Here is a 16,222-nt window from a genome sequence, read left to right as displayed (position 1 = left end):
AGCCTCTTCACAGGACACAGAGTGGAAGTCAGATTGGCCCCTGCCCTCCTGGCGCTCTCAGCTCCAACCCTGTGGGGCCAGGGCTCTGATGGCAGGGACACTAGTGTTGAGGACCACAGGAGTGGAGCAGGCTTTCTGGGGAGGTGAGGATGAGGCTTGGTGCATGGCAGAGGAGGCCCCAGGCACTGGCTCCCACCACAGAGGGGCCAGAAGGCCTTGGGATCTTCTCTGACACCGTCACACACAGCCTGGGAGTTGTCCCGTGGCCACCTGATGGCCTCCCATGGAGCTAGCTCACCCTTACCAGGAGGGAGGGATGTGCCAGACCTGAGCCACTCTGCGAGCAGACGTGGACCTGGGCAAAGTAACGGGGGCTCCTCGTGTCTTTACAGCCAACCCCAAAGCCAACACCCCACCAAAGGCTGCTTACTGGAGTCACAGGTCCCCATATCGAGGGTCCTTACTCAGTGTCTTAGGAAACAGCCCTCTTTGTCACTTCTCACGCTGCTGGCAGGGACAGAAAAGTGACAGACTCCTCATCTCTCCTCACCCCATACAAGCACCACCCTCCTGCACACCTGCTGGGTGCCGCAGCCCCTCAGGAGCCATTATGTAATAGCTCTCAGGTTCTCTTTGGGCAGCACCTTCCTCCACAAGTGTCCTGTGTCCCTCACGCCCCCTTGTGTCCATCCTGAGAACTGCAAAGCACCCTCCAGCCCTGGCAAGAAGCTGGCCCTCCCCAACCCCCCACCCCATTCTTGCAACAATTCTATCAGGTTTATTGGAAGCTGCCGTCTCAGTTTCCTGAGTGTCAATCATTCAACACATACATAAAAGGGACATTCTCTAGCACAGTAGAGGCTGTGCTGGGCTCTCCGTGTTCGTTGCTTTTGTAACATTTATCCACCCATTCCTTTTACAGATGTTTACCCATCCATACGTGTAAATTAGGATACACCAAGACTCATAATTCTCCAGAAATCCTCACTGCCAAGGTCAGGCTTGACACATGGAAGGCTGTCGATAAATGCACGTTGAATGAATAAATGAGTTTAAGTTAAAGTATTCAGCAGAATTCCATCCCAAACCTGTCTTGCTGTCGTTATCTGTCAGTCTCCCTTTTGGCTACTGAGTGCTTTTCCTGGCCTGGGACCTTTTCAAAATCATTCCAAAGTCAAAGACAGGGGCAAGAAGTAGAAGTAGGAGTTTGATCTCTGGCCTGGTGTTCATTAGTCCCATACCCACCCTCCACCTCTTGGGGCTGCCGGGGCCCATCAGCTGAGGTGTAGGCTGTGGTAGGGACAACTGTATGTCCTTTAGGGGCTAAACCACATTTCCCAGACTTTCTTGTAGTTGCTGGGGGCCATGGAACAGAATTCTGGTCACTGTGAATAGAAGGGAGGTTTGTCAGTTCCAGGCCGCAAATCCTCACCCATGGCTCCTCACCCAGCTGCTGGGTGAAACAGGTTTTCTTGAGGGAAACAGGTGGTGCCACAAGCTGAAAAGACCCTGGGTGTAAGAATGGCCTTCGACCTTAGCCTAAGCAACTCCATTTTAAAACTCCAGTTTGAACCTGCAGTCCCACCAGGCACGCCTACAGAGCCCTCCAACAGGGTCATCAGGCATAGCCTGACATAAACAAGTCACTTCTCACAACCCTGGCCAACTCAGAGCGAAGTCTCTGTCATGTTGCCCTCACCCTGATACAGGCAAGAGGTGAGAAAATCAGGGGGGGACCACCAGAGCTGATGCTTTAACCTCAGGACCAATGACATTATTGAGAAATCTGGTAGCAGCTGCTAGGGATTGAAAGGGACGGTCAGAAACCCCAAAATTTAGTATAAATGATGGAGAAAAGGAACAGACATTCAGCCAGCCGACACTGATGCCCACATGCCCGGAGCCTGATGAGGACCGTGGACTGACATCCCAACTCTTGTCCTCGTTTGCCTGATCCTCTCTATGATCCTCACGGCTCTCAACTCTGCAGCCGCATCTTGACCCTGGTGAGATCTGCAACTTCTCCCTGGGACCCTCTCCTCTACCGGCCGTCAGCTCCACCCCAGGAGAAGCCTGCCTCGGTTCCTGACCTGATGGCCTCGGTCTGCCTGTGTGTCTGCTGGACTTAGAGCCCAAGGCTTGAGACTTTAGACTGGCACTGGAGCTTTGCATGCAGGGGGATGTCTGCCATGAGCCTGTCAAGGATTAAGTGTGTTTGCTGTAAATTGATCATGTCTATCACAATGCCCACCGTTAAGGATTGTCATGATTAAGAACCTGCAGAGCTGTATTGAGTGATCTGAGTGAATAAAGCATGAAAAAGGGCAGAATCACCTGGACATTCTTTATTCCTCCCCCTCGACTGCGTAAGTCGCACCTTTGCCCACCGCCACACCGGGTCCCTGAGAGACCACGAGGATCGGCACCTCCCACCCACCGCCTCGGTTGCCGAGTAGGCTTTTTGTGAGAGCACACAGTCGACTTGACCCTTGAACCCGTTACCTTTGCAGCTGATGGGCTGGGACCTGTTGCCCTCAAAGAACAGCTTCAACTCCGGGGCCTTCTTCACGCCAAACTCCTGTTGGAGCTCCTTCTCCACCGTGATGTCGACTTTGCCAAAGCCAAGACCGTTCTTGCCCTTGCCCATGATCTCCACAGCTTCTCCCAGCTCCTTAGCCAGGTTCCTGGATTGCTTTGAGGATGGGTTGTCTGAAACAGCCAACAGGCAGACAGAGCTACTGAGAGCCTCCGTACCCACCCCATCTCCCAAGGCTCCTGGAGCTCACTGCCGAGGAGTTAAGTTTCCGGAATGTGCCGGGATGTGGACACGATGGGTTATGAAAGGGGACTCCTTGGAAGGGGTACTTCAAGGTTCTTTGGGTCCAGTAACATGAGAAAAATGACTTCGGGCAGCTAAGTTCCACCTTAGTGTAAGATGTGAAAAAATAATAGAAGCTACCTCTACCTACTTGTGAGAGTCCAGTGAGATTTAACAAGCAACTGTGTGGTCGTGCTTATCATAGGCTAGAACTTTACATGTGTTAAGCCATTTATTCCTCCCAATAAACCTGTGTGGTCATTATTATTAATTATTGTTATCATCATCATCATCATCGTCATGACCCCATGACCCCACTGGTCTGGTGGCAGAGTTCCTGTTCTCTGACCTCCACTACGCAGGTGAACTTACCTGGCCCAAGGTAAGTTCACAGCACCTTATTACTGCGGTTATTACAGTTGTAAAATTCCTGAGGTCAGAAATTTGGAGGCAGAAAGAAGGAGCGAGAGAAAAGGGAGACCTCGTGAGCGCCCCCTGGTGGAATGTTCTAGAGGTAGCAGTGAATCCCTCCCATGCCCTGGAGCCTCATGTAATGTGGCAGGAGAACCTCAGGTAGAGACAGCCCCCTGGGGGGGTTGGGTGTGTTGGGGTGCAGGTGAAGGTGGGGTGTATCGTGCTCTGGATTCCTTGGCGGCTCACAGTGCTGGACAGTGAGGTAGGCTGAAATCAGACTCTCAGAGTGGCATGTGACCGTGACCTTGGGAGAAGCCTCTCTGTCCTACATGGGAGGGCACTAAGTGGCACCCCAGTCTGCCTTTCTTCCTCATGATGGCATAGTGACAGTCCCTCACCTCCCCAGGTCTGAGTAAGGCAGGTGGGCCAGGCCAGGGCAGAGGGCCAGATTCCCTTCCAAGCCAGAACACTCTCTTCCCAACCCTCTGTCCATCTAGAGCACTTGGAGAAAGTGCAGGTCACCTCTCTGCTGGGGGAAGCCCAAGTCCAACAGGGAGGTCTTCATAAAGCACGGTCAGAAGCTGGGCCCGGGGACAGCTGGCGCTCACCCCATTTCCAATAGCACACCTGCTCCTGTAGTGGAGCCGGAAATGAACCCTCACTATCATTAGACCCCCAATCAATGGCCAGGGGCAGAGAGGGTTTGCCTCTCTTGTAGATGGATGCTGGCCTCTGCCAGCTTTATCACCACCGTCGCCTGGACACCCCATCCATCACCCTCATGGGGGCTGCCTGTGGCCTCTGGGCTCTGTGGGTCCCTCCTGGTTTCCTTGTGGATTTGGCCATGCTGGGCTTCCAGTTGCTGATTGACATCACCTGGAAATCTCAATTCTAAGCACAGACACTCGGGGCAAGAGAAAGACTCGATTGTCCAAATGGTGAAGCTTTTAGAGAGTCCACTCACAGTCCAGTGAAGCCAAGAGAAACTGTTACAACTGGAACTCCACCATCTAAGAGCTAACAGGATGGGCCCGAACGGTAATGCTCACGGGATTCATTCCATCCATTCATTCAGCCAGTCATTCATTCAACAAGTTCTTTTTAGGACATGCCACGTGTCAGGTGCCATTATAGGAATTGAAGAGGGTAGAAAGTAAATAAAATATGTGCTGTATGAGATGATAAATACGATAGGGAGCTAAGAAGCAAATTTGAAGATTGGGAGTGTGAGGGAAATTATGAGTTTAAGTAGAAAGATTGAAGAAGGATGGCTGAGAAGCAATATTTTAATAAAGACCAAAGATGATGAGAGAACAAGCCACATGGATATCTGGAAGAAGAGTACCTTGGGCAAAGGCACAGGGGCATCGTGTATGGCATGTTTGAGGAATGACAAGAGGTCCACAGGATCTGGAACAGAGTGAGCCAGGGGAAGGGGTGGATAGGAATGATGCTTTGACCTTTCCTCTAAGGAATGTGGAATGATTCCAGAGTTGGCAGCAGAGTTAGATGTGACCTGAGTTATTTTTTAACTGAGGTCTCACAATATCATGCAAAAAAATTAGACCAAAAAACGGGGGGGAAAAGTAGATCCAGAGAAACCACTTAGATGCCACTATACTCATCTGGGTGAGAGATGGCAATAGCTTGGTTTAGGGGAGGGTGAAAGTGATCTAAGTGTAGAGAGATTTTAGAGATATTGTATGGATTTGTTACTCCATTGGATGTGGAGTATGAGCAAAAGAGGAATCAAGGATGACTCTCATTTATTGATCTGAGCAACTGAAAAATGGGATGGTGATCATAGTGGTAATGGTGATGGTGGTGGTGATGATGATAATGGTGATAATGATGGTGATGGTGGTGATGGTGATGGTAGTGGTGATGGTGGTAATGGTGATGGTGGTGGTGGTACATGGTGGTGGCAGTGGTGGTGGTGGTGATGTTGGTGGTGGTGGTGGTGGTGATGGTAGTGGTGATGGTGGTGGTACATGGTGGTGGTGGTGATGTTGGTGGTGATGGTGATGGTGGTGGTGGTACAAGGTGGTGGTGATGTTGGTGGTGGTGGTGGTGGTGATGGTAGTGGTGATGGTGATGGTGGTGGTGGTACATGGTGGTGGCAATGGAGGTGGTGGTAGTGATGATGATGGTGGTGGTGATGGTGATGGTGGTGGTGGTTATGGTACGTGGTGGTAGTGGTGATGGTGGTGGTGGTGGTGGTGGTGGTGGTGATGGTGATGGTGGTGGTGGTTATGGTACGTGGTGGTAGTGGTGATGGTGGTGGTGGTGGTGGTGGTGGTGGTACATGGTGGTGTCAATGGTGGTGGTGGTGGTGGTGGTGGTGACAGTGGTGATGGTGATGGTGGTGATGGTGATGGTGGTGGTGGTGGTGGTGATGGTAATGGTCGTGGTGATGGTGGTGGTGGTGATGATGGTGGTGGTGAGATGGTGGGGTGATGGTGATGATGATGATAATGATGGTGTAATGATGCTGGTGATGGTAATGTGATGGTCATCATAATAGTGGTGATGGTGATGATGGTGATAACAAAATAATAAGAACAATAACATTCATTGGTCACTAATATGGCAAGTGCTTTGCTAAGCGTTCCATGCACTTGTTGTCTTAGTTTATCTGCAGACAACCCTGAGAGTGATCATCTATCATCACAGGCAAGGAAATGGAAGGGCCAGATCTCGCAGCTAGTAAGCGGTTATGCTGACATCGACTCCAAGGCTGACGCTCTCCTAGAGCCATGCTCCAACTACCAAGTCAGGCACTGGGTCCAAAAAACGTCCATTTTCCTTAGAACAGGACGATGGGGTGCAGCTCCCACTACCCCTGCTCCAGGAGGGCCCACGGGAGCGACAAGCCCGTTCTATGATTTGTGGTCCTGCTACCTAGCGTCCCTCTTTTTAGAGTTTGCCGCTGGTTTCACCTCTGGGGCTCTGGAATCTTGAATTCCAGATTCTTAAAGGTGAAACGGATGCCCATTCCTCGGGTGTCTCTGCCTACTTCCTGCCCCGGCCCCTGGAAGTGCCAGTTGGTCAGGGCGAGGAGACAGTTCAGGGAGTCTCTGGGGCGGAGCAGTGACACAGGCCCCAGTGACACAGGCTGAGCTCCCCACAGAGCCACCTCCCTCAGGTCCTGGGGATCCTAACAGACCCTGCATCTGCTCTAGGGCAAAGCTTTGGTGCCAATCTGGCCCCAGGATGCTCAATAAGCATCAGCTGTTGTGAGGACAGAGGTGGAGAGCCTGTGGCCTTGCTCCGAGCAGGTGCTCTCTGGGCAGGGAGGGTCCCTTGGAGACCGTATCTCCAGTGAGTGGTGAGGCTACTGGAGAGAAACAGAACCAGACCCAACCTCCCATCTAATGGCGTGGCTCTCATGCAGTTTCAGAATAAGTAAATGGTCCTGGGATGCTGTTAGACGGGGCAGCGGCTCCCTGACTGCACTCCTGGGACGTGGGTGTGCTGGGGCTGAGGGGCCTGGGATTCAGATGGCCCTGGGTTCCCTTTTCTGAGCAGTCAGCGTGATGCAGGGGGTAGCTGATGGGCGGGTGTGAGGGTGGCCGATGGAGATGAGGTCCCAGCACAGGGAGCCGGAGCCTGCCTTGTGTTAGCCTGGTGGTCCTCAATGCAGGACATTGGTGACATCTGAAGATGCTTTTGGTGGTCCCAGTTGGAGAAGGGATGCCCTGGCCTTCTGCTGAGCAGAGGCAGAGATGCTGCTGAATCTTTGACAATGTACAGGGCCATCCCCCAAACAAAGAATCATCCAGCTAAAATATCAGTAGGAGTGAGGATGAGAAACCTGGCTTTTCATTAAACTTCAGGTCAAATAATGGAAAAACATTCAGAGCATCACCTCGCCACACTCTAGGGCTACAAGTCAGCAGAGCTCACCGTCCATCTGGACTTCAGCATGGTCATCCCAACCTTGTAGTTCTTCCAGACCCAGCCAACAAATTGTTCTGTCCATCCCCCTGGCCTATAAGGTCCCTGAGGATGTGACTTCGTCCATTTGCCTCATTTTCTCCTACTCTGGTTTTCAGCATACAGCTTTAGCCATACTGGTACGCTCACCACCCCAGGGCCTTTGCACATGTTGTTCCCTCTGCCTGAAATCTCAGATGTCTTCATGGGTTGCTTCCTCACAGGAAAGCCTTCCTTGGCCACTCTGTTTAAAACTACAGCCTCCATCTCCCCTTTGTGCTACCCACTGTTTTCTTCATAGTATTTTTAACCATATGATACACCAATTTTACCAGGCACACCCACAGAGCCCTCCAGTATGGCCTCAAACAAGTCACTTCGCCTCACCCTGATAAACAGAGTGGAGCCCCTGGCAGGCTGTCCCGGCCTGGTTAAGAGGGAAAGGCGAGAAGATCAGGGTGGAGACCTCCAGACCAGATGTTTCTGACCCCAAGGTAAATGATGTCACTGAGAAATCCAGTGGTAGCTGATAAGGATTGATGGGGGGGGTCAAAAGCCCCCAAATTTAGTATAAATGATAGAGCTGATGAACAGGGATTCATCCCATCACTTGTCATCGTTCCTGAGCCTCTGTGTGATCCTCACCCGCTCTCAACCTCTACCGCCTCGTCTGGACCTGGTGAGAGCCGCAACTCCTCCCAGGACCCTCTCCTCAACCGGTCGTCCACTCCACGCCAGGAGAAGCCTGCCTTGGTTCGGGACCTGGTCACCGCGGTCTAAGTGAGTGTGCATCTGCTGGACTCCAAGCCTAAGACTTCAGATCTTTGAGCTTAGCCTGCAGAGGGGATGTCTGTCGTTAGCCTGTCCTGATTAGGTGTTTGCAGTGCTTAGAATTAATCTAGAATCGTTTGCTGTGGATTGATCATGTCTACTGCAGTGCCTAGCATTAAGGATTGTCGTTTTCTTGATTCAGAACCTATAGAGTGAAACTGTATTGAGTAATCTGAGCGAATAAAGCATTGAAAGGGGCAGAAATGAGTGGACATTCTTTATTTCTCCCCTCGACTGCGTACATCACAACTTTGCCCCCTCAAGACAGTAAGGAATGAGTAAATAAGTACTGAGTGTTCCCAGGGTGACAGCACCGTGCTGCGGGATGGGCGGCCACCAGTCTGGGTATCAGACCTGCCTGAAGCCCCGGCTTCCCCGTCTGCCAGTTGTAGGACTTTGGGTAAATAAATGGTCAGACCTTGGTGAGACTTCTTTGTCTCATGTGTAAGATGGGGACTCTGGTGCCAAGTGCAGTGCCCGAGCACAGGTGCTTGATAAAGAGATATCACTGTCACCCCTACCCGTCGTCATTATCGTCATTGTCACCGCCATGTCTATCAGCATTACCGAACCGTCACCACCGTCTTCACATTCGTCATCCTGGCCACCGTCACCATCCCGTGCACTCCCAGCACAGACTCTTGCCCCCTCTGCCTTAGGGGCAAGGAGGGACGACCTCAGTGACCCAGTGTCCACTCCTGAGGCTTCTCTGAGCCACTCCCAGTACAGGGGCCTTTCCTTTTCTCCTGAGCTCATTCAAGGGAACTTTCATGGAGGAAAAGTCTGGGCCACAGGATGCAGCATCTTATGCATCCAATCATTCATTTGTTTATTCACTCAACACCTGAGGAGACCTGCCATGTCCCAGCACAGGGCCAGATGGCAGCTCCCGGGGAGCGCCAAGTTGAAAAGCAGCTTTGATCCTGCACAATGTGTGCTAGGAGGAGGAGGAGGCGCAGGGCAAGTCCCTGGCGTGATGGAGTGGGGCGACCTCCTCCCTCTACGATGGAGCAGATGGGAAAATAGCCTCTTGTCCAGGAGCTGGGTCTCACAGTCCCAGTGAGGAAGTTCAGGAAGGAGGCTAGAGGCGGGAGGACTGTGAACACAGAGGCCAGGGGCCTGGCCAGGGCGAACATTCTGCCGACCACGGGTGAGACTGGGGCAGGTGGAGGGGTGGGGAGAACTGGAGACACCACAGGACACAGGGCATGTTGGTGGGTTGGATGGGAGAATAGAGGTTTGGACTCTGACATCGGTTGTATTGCCGTCCTGTTGGGGGGACGCAGGATGTGGGAAGAGACAAGTGGCTGGGATCAAATCCAAGACCCTGAGGTCTCCCACACTCCTTGGGACTGGTCCTCAGAGATGAGAAGAGAGAAGCTGGACTTCAGTGAAGGGTGTGAGATGTTAGGGAAGTCCCTGAGGCCGGTGTCTAAAACACGCTCTTTATAAAGAGCCCGTTTAACCATGGGGGGAAAAGGCTTTTAGAATGCTTTCCCCTGGGTGATTAATTTTCCCAAAGGTCACGTTAGAAGGCCAGCCAGTTTTGGAGAACTCATTTTGAACTAAATGGAGTATTGGCAGGAATCAATGATTCAGACGTAATGAGGGTAATGGAGTGTCTCTGGATAACCAGAACCTCTGCTGGTGTGGCGCCCTGCTCAGAAGTGCCCTCTGAGGGGGAGTATTGAAAATATTCAAATTGGTTGTGATCCAGTGCCGTTAAAGAACGCAAAATTGATTGGCTGCTCTGTAACCCCAGGTTCATTGTCAGTCCCTGAGTTAAAAGACCCAAAGGACCAAGAACAGGACATATTGCCCCGATTAAAATAGAAGCGGCACTGGACAGAGAGAGCTGTGCATTCTCCTGGGGACGGAACAGGTTCCCCCAGCATGACCACCTGCGGCTCCATTTTTCAAAGGGTGAAAGTGTGTCGAGGTGCATGCTGGGCTGGCTCTACACCTGTCTGCACTCACGTTGAGGGTTCAGAACTCAGAGATGAGGGCCCCAGCCAAAAGGAGAAGATGGTTTGGATATTTGACCTGTGCAAACAACTCACAGTTCCACAGCATGCACATTGGAGCTGCAGCGTTCTTGACTTTTCTCAGAAACAACAAGAGCTAAGGCCCAAGTCCTGGTGTGGATGAGGGATGGGCAGAACTGGACGGAGGAGCCATCAGGCACAGCGGAAGTGCCTGCCCTCCTGTGTAAAGGCAGAGGCCCAGACTGAACCTCTCCTTCCAGGTTTTGCTCAGCAGGTTTGAAGTAAGATCAGGCATGCGTCTCGCTCTTACGTTTAAGACAACCATTAACAGCCTGAGGTGGAGGGATGTCCAAGGGTTAGAACCATTTGAAGGGATTGATAAAAAAAGCGCATGCTCCCTATTGGGTGGAGGCAAACATGAGTCCATCAAACATTCCTTCCGAGAACTGTCAGTCTCAAGAACACAAAGAGAACAGGACTCGTGTGGCCTTGAAGTGGCCGCTGGGGAAGACCTGGGACTCAAGAAAACTGAGCTATTGCTACTGTCACATCCCCCTACTCCTCCTAGGAGTGACATCGCTCAGAGACAATGCATCAAATAAGAGACAAGGAAAGAGGAAGGAGGTTTGGAAGACCAGAATTTCTAACAGGGATCATAAACCCAAGAGCTGTGTGGGTGACCGTGGGAGGCCTGCAGCACTGTTCCCACCAAAGACTGTCCCGGGGCCTCACTGGGAAGCCAAACAGGATTTCTCTCACGTCAAAGCAAACCCCAAGTTTCCAGATGCCTTGGCTTTAGCTCAGGGATCCTCTGCACAACAGGGAGCAGGATCCAAGCCAGAGAAGGCTGCTCGGCTGCTGAGGCTGGGAGGCCACCTGACCACAAGCCTAACCAGTGCTTCTCTAGTTAATGACGTGCATTAAGAAGTCTGTGCCTTGCCACATTCCTGGCTTAAATAGGAAAGCCCTTGACAGCAGAAACCAGGGGGCCCTTGCAAAGACCATCCCCAGCCTGGTATAGCAGGCCTGAGTGTCAGGGTGAAGAACAGCACAATCAATCACTGCTCCTGCTTTGAGTGCCACTCGGGGCGAGTGACAGCACACTCGCCCACTTTGGCACCACAGCTCCCTGCAGAGGTTGTCCAGACGGGGAACCACAGTGGTCGTGACAACAGAAGCCAGCATCTCAAGCTCCCTCCCCCTGTGCCAGCCAGCACACTCTCTCCACCCAGCCTCAGTGAACCCGGGAGTCAGAGGTTGTTAGGTGCCCCGTGTGGCAGCCAAGTCCTGCTCCTCTGGGGAGCCTGGGTGCTGGTCAGGCCTGGAAAGCCCTGGGAGCACATCCTGAGGGTTGACATGGAGCCAGCCATTTCCAAAAGCAGCTCTGAAGGCAGGACAGAGTCCGACTCCGTGTTCACACCTCCTTTCTGCATTCTCCAGATCTTTCCAGGAGGAAAATGGTATACTATGGATTCTGTAGTCCCCATTTGAACTGTGTGACCTGGGGTAAATCACTTGGCCTCTCTGAGCATCTGTGTTCTCAGCTATAAAAAAAAAAAAAAATAGGTGAATCCTATAGGCACCTTGATGTTCAGTGGTGCGTCCACGTCAATGTTTATAGTGGGACAATTCACAACTGCTAAATTGTGGAAGCAAGTTAGATGCCCTTCAATAGATGAGTGGATAAAGAAACTGTGGCATATATACACAATGGAATGTTACTCAGTATTAAAAGAGAATAAAATCATGGCCTTTGCAGGTAAATGGATGGAGTTAGAGAATATCATGATCTTATCATAATATAAGCCAATCCCCCCCCCCAAAATACAGTTTTCTCTGATAAGTGGATGCTAATCCCTAATGGGAGGGGCATGGGATGAGTGGAGGGACTTTGGATGGGGCAAAGGAGAGGGGAGGAGAGGGGGCCTGGGGGGAGGAAAGATGGTGGAATGAGACGGACATCATTACACGTATGATGGCATGAATGGTGTGACAACCAGGGAGGCGAAAAATTCGGCTCCATTTGTGTACAACGAATCGAAGAGCTTTCTCCTGTCCTGGATAACTGATTTAGAACTAGTAGAAAAATATTTTTTAAAAAAGGGAGGTGGAACGGTGCCCCTGACTCATGAGGGGCTTGGGACACGGCTGCACGGGGTGACCCCCTCACACTGTGAAAACTGTTATGAAAACCCCTCGCACTCTGACCCCAGGTGCAGCCCGGTGGCCATTCTATCCCCCGAAATGTCTGCTGAGGGCAAGAAAACAGTCCAAAGAGCAGAGACGTGTGTGCCCAGCTCGGACGGCAGAGGTGAAGGCCTGGGAGCCCTTTCCAGCGAGGTCATGACATTCATGCCAACTCCACAGAGCAGGAAACTGAGGCTCAGACAGTAAAGGCATCTGCAGGCGAGACCTGGCTCCTGGCCTTGGGTGGGACACGGGCGTCCCCTATAAACCCCGACTGAAGCGTCAGCGTGGTATCCAGCAATGTGCTTCAATCACCTGGACCTCAGTGTCCGCATCTGGAAATTGGGCACGATGCACCTAGGTAACTTTTGGAAGACATTGATTACGTGTCCTTAGGCACTTTGTGGTATATAAAACTCTGCCCCCTTGCCCACCCCCAGAAGCAGGCAGGCAGGCACCACCCACTCATCTCCCGTCTCCCTGGGGGTGGGGACTCACGGAAGAGCACCAAGAGGAAGCGGGTCTCGTTCAGCATCACGGGCAGGCTGATGGTGCTCAGGAGCAGCAGGTTGTGCTCCTCTGGGATGCGCAGGGGTGGGGAGAAGTTGAACCTGGACACGCTGGTGTACTCCTCTGACAGGCTGTGGCCAGGGGATGCACAAGAGGCCAGCAGCAGCAGGTAGAGGAGCCCCACGGCCATCCTGCAGGGCAGAGAGGGAGACAGCCCTTGTCCACACAGGAAGCTGGCCCCGCACCAGTCCCCACTGCCTGCCCGCCTCCTCTGCCCAGGGGCAGTGGGCACTGAGCAGGCACCTGCCTTCCAGCCACGCCACAGCTTGGCAGCAGCCCTGGACAAAGGTCAGACATTAGGATAACTCCAGTCCCGGGGTGGGGGACAGCTTGGGGGAGCTCAGAGCCACTGGGCGCCAGTCAGAGCAGCCACCAGGTGAAAACTCTGCAGAGATGGTGCCCATTCCAGAGCCCCAGGACCTCAGAGATGACTGGCTCAGTCCCCAAACCGCCTCCCAGAGACCCCTCTGCCAACCACGCCCCACGCATCCCGCTCCTCGGCTCCTGCTTGAACGCCCCTGTGAAGGTTTACCTTGCAGGAAACCTCCATCTGGTTTTGAAATATTCTCAAGTGTAAATATTTTGTTTTTAAAGTTCACACTTGTCAATGTTCCAAACAACACAATAATATGTCAAGTAGAAAATAAAAATCTCTTCCACGTCAGGCGCAGGGGTGCACACCTGTCATCCCAGCAGCTCGGGAGGCTGAGGCAGGAGGATCGCAAGTTCAAAGCCAGCCTCAGCGAAAGTGAGGTGCTGAGCAACTCAGTGAGACCCTGTTTCTAAATAAAATGCAAAATAGGGCTGGGGATGTGATGCAGTGGTCGAGTGCCCCTGAATACAATCCCTGGGACCACCCCCCAAAAAAATATCTCTTTCATAATTCCACCACTGGGAAAGCTGTAGGTAACTTGGAGTGAATCTTGACAAACATTGAAAATACCTATTTGGACACACTTTGAATGCACATTTTTTAAGCATAAATGGAATCAGACTACACATATTTTTGGTGCTTGGTTCTCATTTTTTAACTCTGATAATATATTAAAATCCCCTGGGGGATTTTAGCTGCTTCATCTCACTCAAGACCAACGGCATTCAGAATTGCTCAGGGTAAGACCTCAAATATCTAGACATTTCAAAGTTTCCCAAGATGATTCTATGTTCGCCATTTTGTTTTAGCTTTTTACTTGGGAGATTTGGAACCCACACAAAAATAGAGAGATTGATACGCTCTGTCTGTCCCCAAGGTATCCATCCTTCAACTTCAGCTACTGTCTCAATCCATCTTATCATTTATAGCCCCATCAACACTCTGCCCTAGATTATTTGGAAGCCAGTCTCAGGCACTGTACATTTCACCCACAAATATTTCACTAAGAATCCCTACATGACCAGGGTTTTTTTTTTTTTAAAGATCACATGACCAGGATACCATGATCGTACTTAACAAAATATCACATCTTCAAATCATCAACTATCCCGTCAGCGTGCAAATTACCCTGATGGCTTTAGAAAATTTTGTTTGAATTTGGATCCAAATGAGGTGCATGTACTGTCACCGATGATTACATCTCTAAAGCCTCTTCTGGGTAATTCTGTGGCATCATGCTTTAGTTTGCCAGCCACAGGATCCAAGGAAATCAACCGAGACTGAGAGCCGAGGTGAGGGAGAAGGGCAGGTGGGCAGCCTGGTTTTCTGGAATGCTGAGTGGTGCCCAGGATTCAAGTCCCATGTCTCAGCCCAAAGACTCAGTTCTGCTGACCAGGCTGGAGGGTCACTGTGATCTGCCATGTCCCAGGACCCACCAGGCGGCATGCCACTTATGAGCCCTGGCAGGTCTTTGGTTTTCAGAACTAATTTACTTCCTAGCTTGTTTGTTCATTGAGCCTGTCGCTCGCTGGAGAAGTGCTCTCCCCTGTCTTTGCCTCCACGGAGGCAGGAGCCCACGGAGGCACTAGAGTGTCGGTGTTCACTTTCCATTCTGCAGAAAATGGGTAGAATGATGCTTCCTTAGTTGAGTGAACCACCTGGAACTCTCCCAGGCCTGACACTCCTCCTTGGAACCCAGGAGCCTGGCCTGGCTGGAGGGGGCCATTTGGAAAAGGGCCAAGGGGTTGAGAGCGCCTCTCTGAGGGTCTGAAGGACACTCCCTGGAGGAAAGAGGAGCTTGAGTTGGTGACCTTGAGGGTGGCTGCAGAGCCAGCTCAGCTCAGGGGGTGGCTGAGCATCTGAGCATGTGCAGGGGGACGGGGTGGGGGGGGCTCACCCTCACACTCTCCTTCAAGGGCTGCTGACAGTTCCCTGGGGATTCTGCCCCTTTCCCGGGGGGGGGCCAGGTTTGCTGCCACCTTGGGCACCTCCCTCTGCCTCACGTACTCATTCATTTGTTCGTGGCTTCACCAAATGTTTTGGAGATCGTGACGCCTGTCTAGGTGACGGGGGACACCACAGTGAGCCAAACAGACCTCTAGCCCTGGTCCGCGGCGCGGGAGATGAACGGGTAGAGAGACAGTGTATCGGACCCTGGTAAGGGCGGAGGGGGTGTAGATAAGGGGCCGTGTTAAGCTGTGGGGAAAGGGGACCCCGACATTTTCAATGTGGGGACCCTGGAAAGCTTTGTGCACAAGGTGGCCTCTGGCTGAAGCAAAGATGTGACCTATTTGCATTCCCAGGAGTGGGACAGGGGGACTCCTTCACTTCCTCTCTCCTCGCCCCTCTTGCTCTCCCTCTCGAGACCCTTAGCTTAGCTCTGTATCATCTCAGAGGTCCCCTCACACCCTGGACCCTATTCCAGTTTGGTCCTCCGGTGTGCCCTCTGTCACCTCTGTGCCTGCCCCTTTGTTCTCAGGGCAGTGGACCCTATTCTCCTGCACCTGCTCCTGAGCCTGGCATCCCCGTGGTCCCTCTATGACCCCCTCTCCCTAGGCACTGCCTAGCTGTACAAACCCCAAGCTCAGCTCCAATGTCACCTCCCAATAGGGGAATTGGCATGAGGGGAAACTATTTTGGGGGGCAGGCTACCAGGGATTGAACCCAGGGGCACTCAACCACTGCATCACATCCCCAGCCCTATTCTGTATTTTATTTAGAGACAGGGTCTCGCTGAGCTGTTTAGTGCCTCACTGTTGCTGAGGCTGGCTTTGAACTGGCGATCCTCCTGCCTCAGCCTCCCCAGCCACTGGGATGACAGGCGTGCGCCACTCTTAATGAGAATTGCTCATCGAGTGGCCAGTTACCAGGCAGACAGGTGCCTAGCCCAAACTCCATCCTGTCCCTCGGCTCTCCACAGAGACCCCCATGTCCCCAGCCACCATCATGTCTTGTCCTGTCTGGATGGTGCTGCTGTCCCCCTGCTGGTCTCTCTGTTTCAACTCTCCATCTCCCCCTTACCCTCCCCCTGCGCAGCCATTAGAGATTCCCACTTTAAAGGAATTAGATCAGTTCTATGCTCACTAACAGGCTGCAGGGCTTGCCAGC

At 52.2% G+C, this 16,222-nt stretch overlaps 1 protein-coding gene across 1 annotated transcript in view; it reads right to left on the bottom strand.

The window, feature by feature from the left end:
- Nucleotides 1-12,951, bottom strand: part of Pdilt (protein disulfide isomerase like, testis expressed) — a 32,735-nt gene extending 19,784 nt beyond the window's left edge. The window contains exons 1-2 of the mRNA XM_005323911.3: nucleotides 12,670-12,951; nucleotides 2,503-2,709 (exon numbers count right to left, since the gene is read on the bottom strand). Of these exons, the coding sequence (XP_005323968.3) occupies nucleotides 2,503-2,709; nucleotides 12,670-12,871 (409 nt within the window). The 5' untranslated portion in view covers nucleotides 12,872-12,951. The remainder of the gene's footprint in view (nucleotides 1-2,502; nucleotides 2,710-12,669) is intronic.
- Between the last annotated feature and the right edge of the window lie 3,271 nt (nucleotides 12,952-16,222).

Source organism: Ictidomys tridecemlineatus, chromosome 10 (assembly GCF_052094955.1).
Source record: "Ictidomys tridecemlineatus isolate mIctTri1 chromosome 10, mIctTri1.hap1, whole genome shotgun sequence".
NCBI classification, from domain to species: Eukaryota; Metazoa; Chordata; class Mammalia; order Rodentia; family Sciuridae; genus Ictidomys; species Ictidomys tridecemlineatus.
Note: the sequence above shows the minus strand (reverse complement) of the source record. Positions and strands in the feature narration are given on the sequence as shown.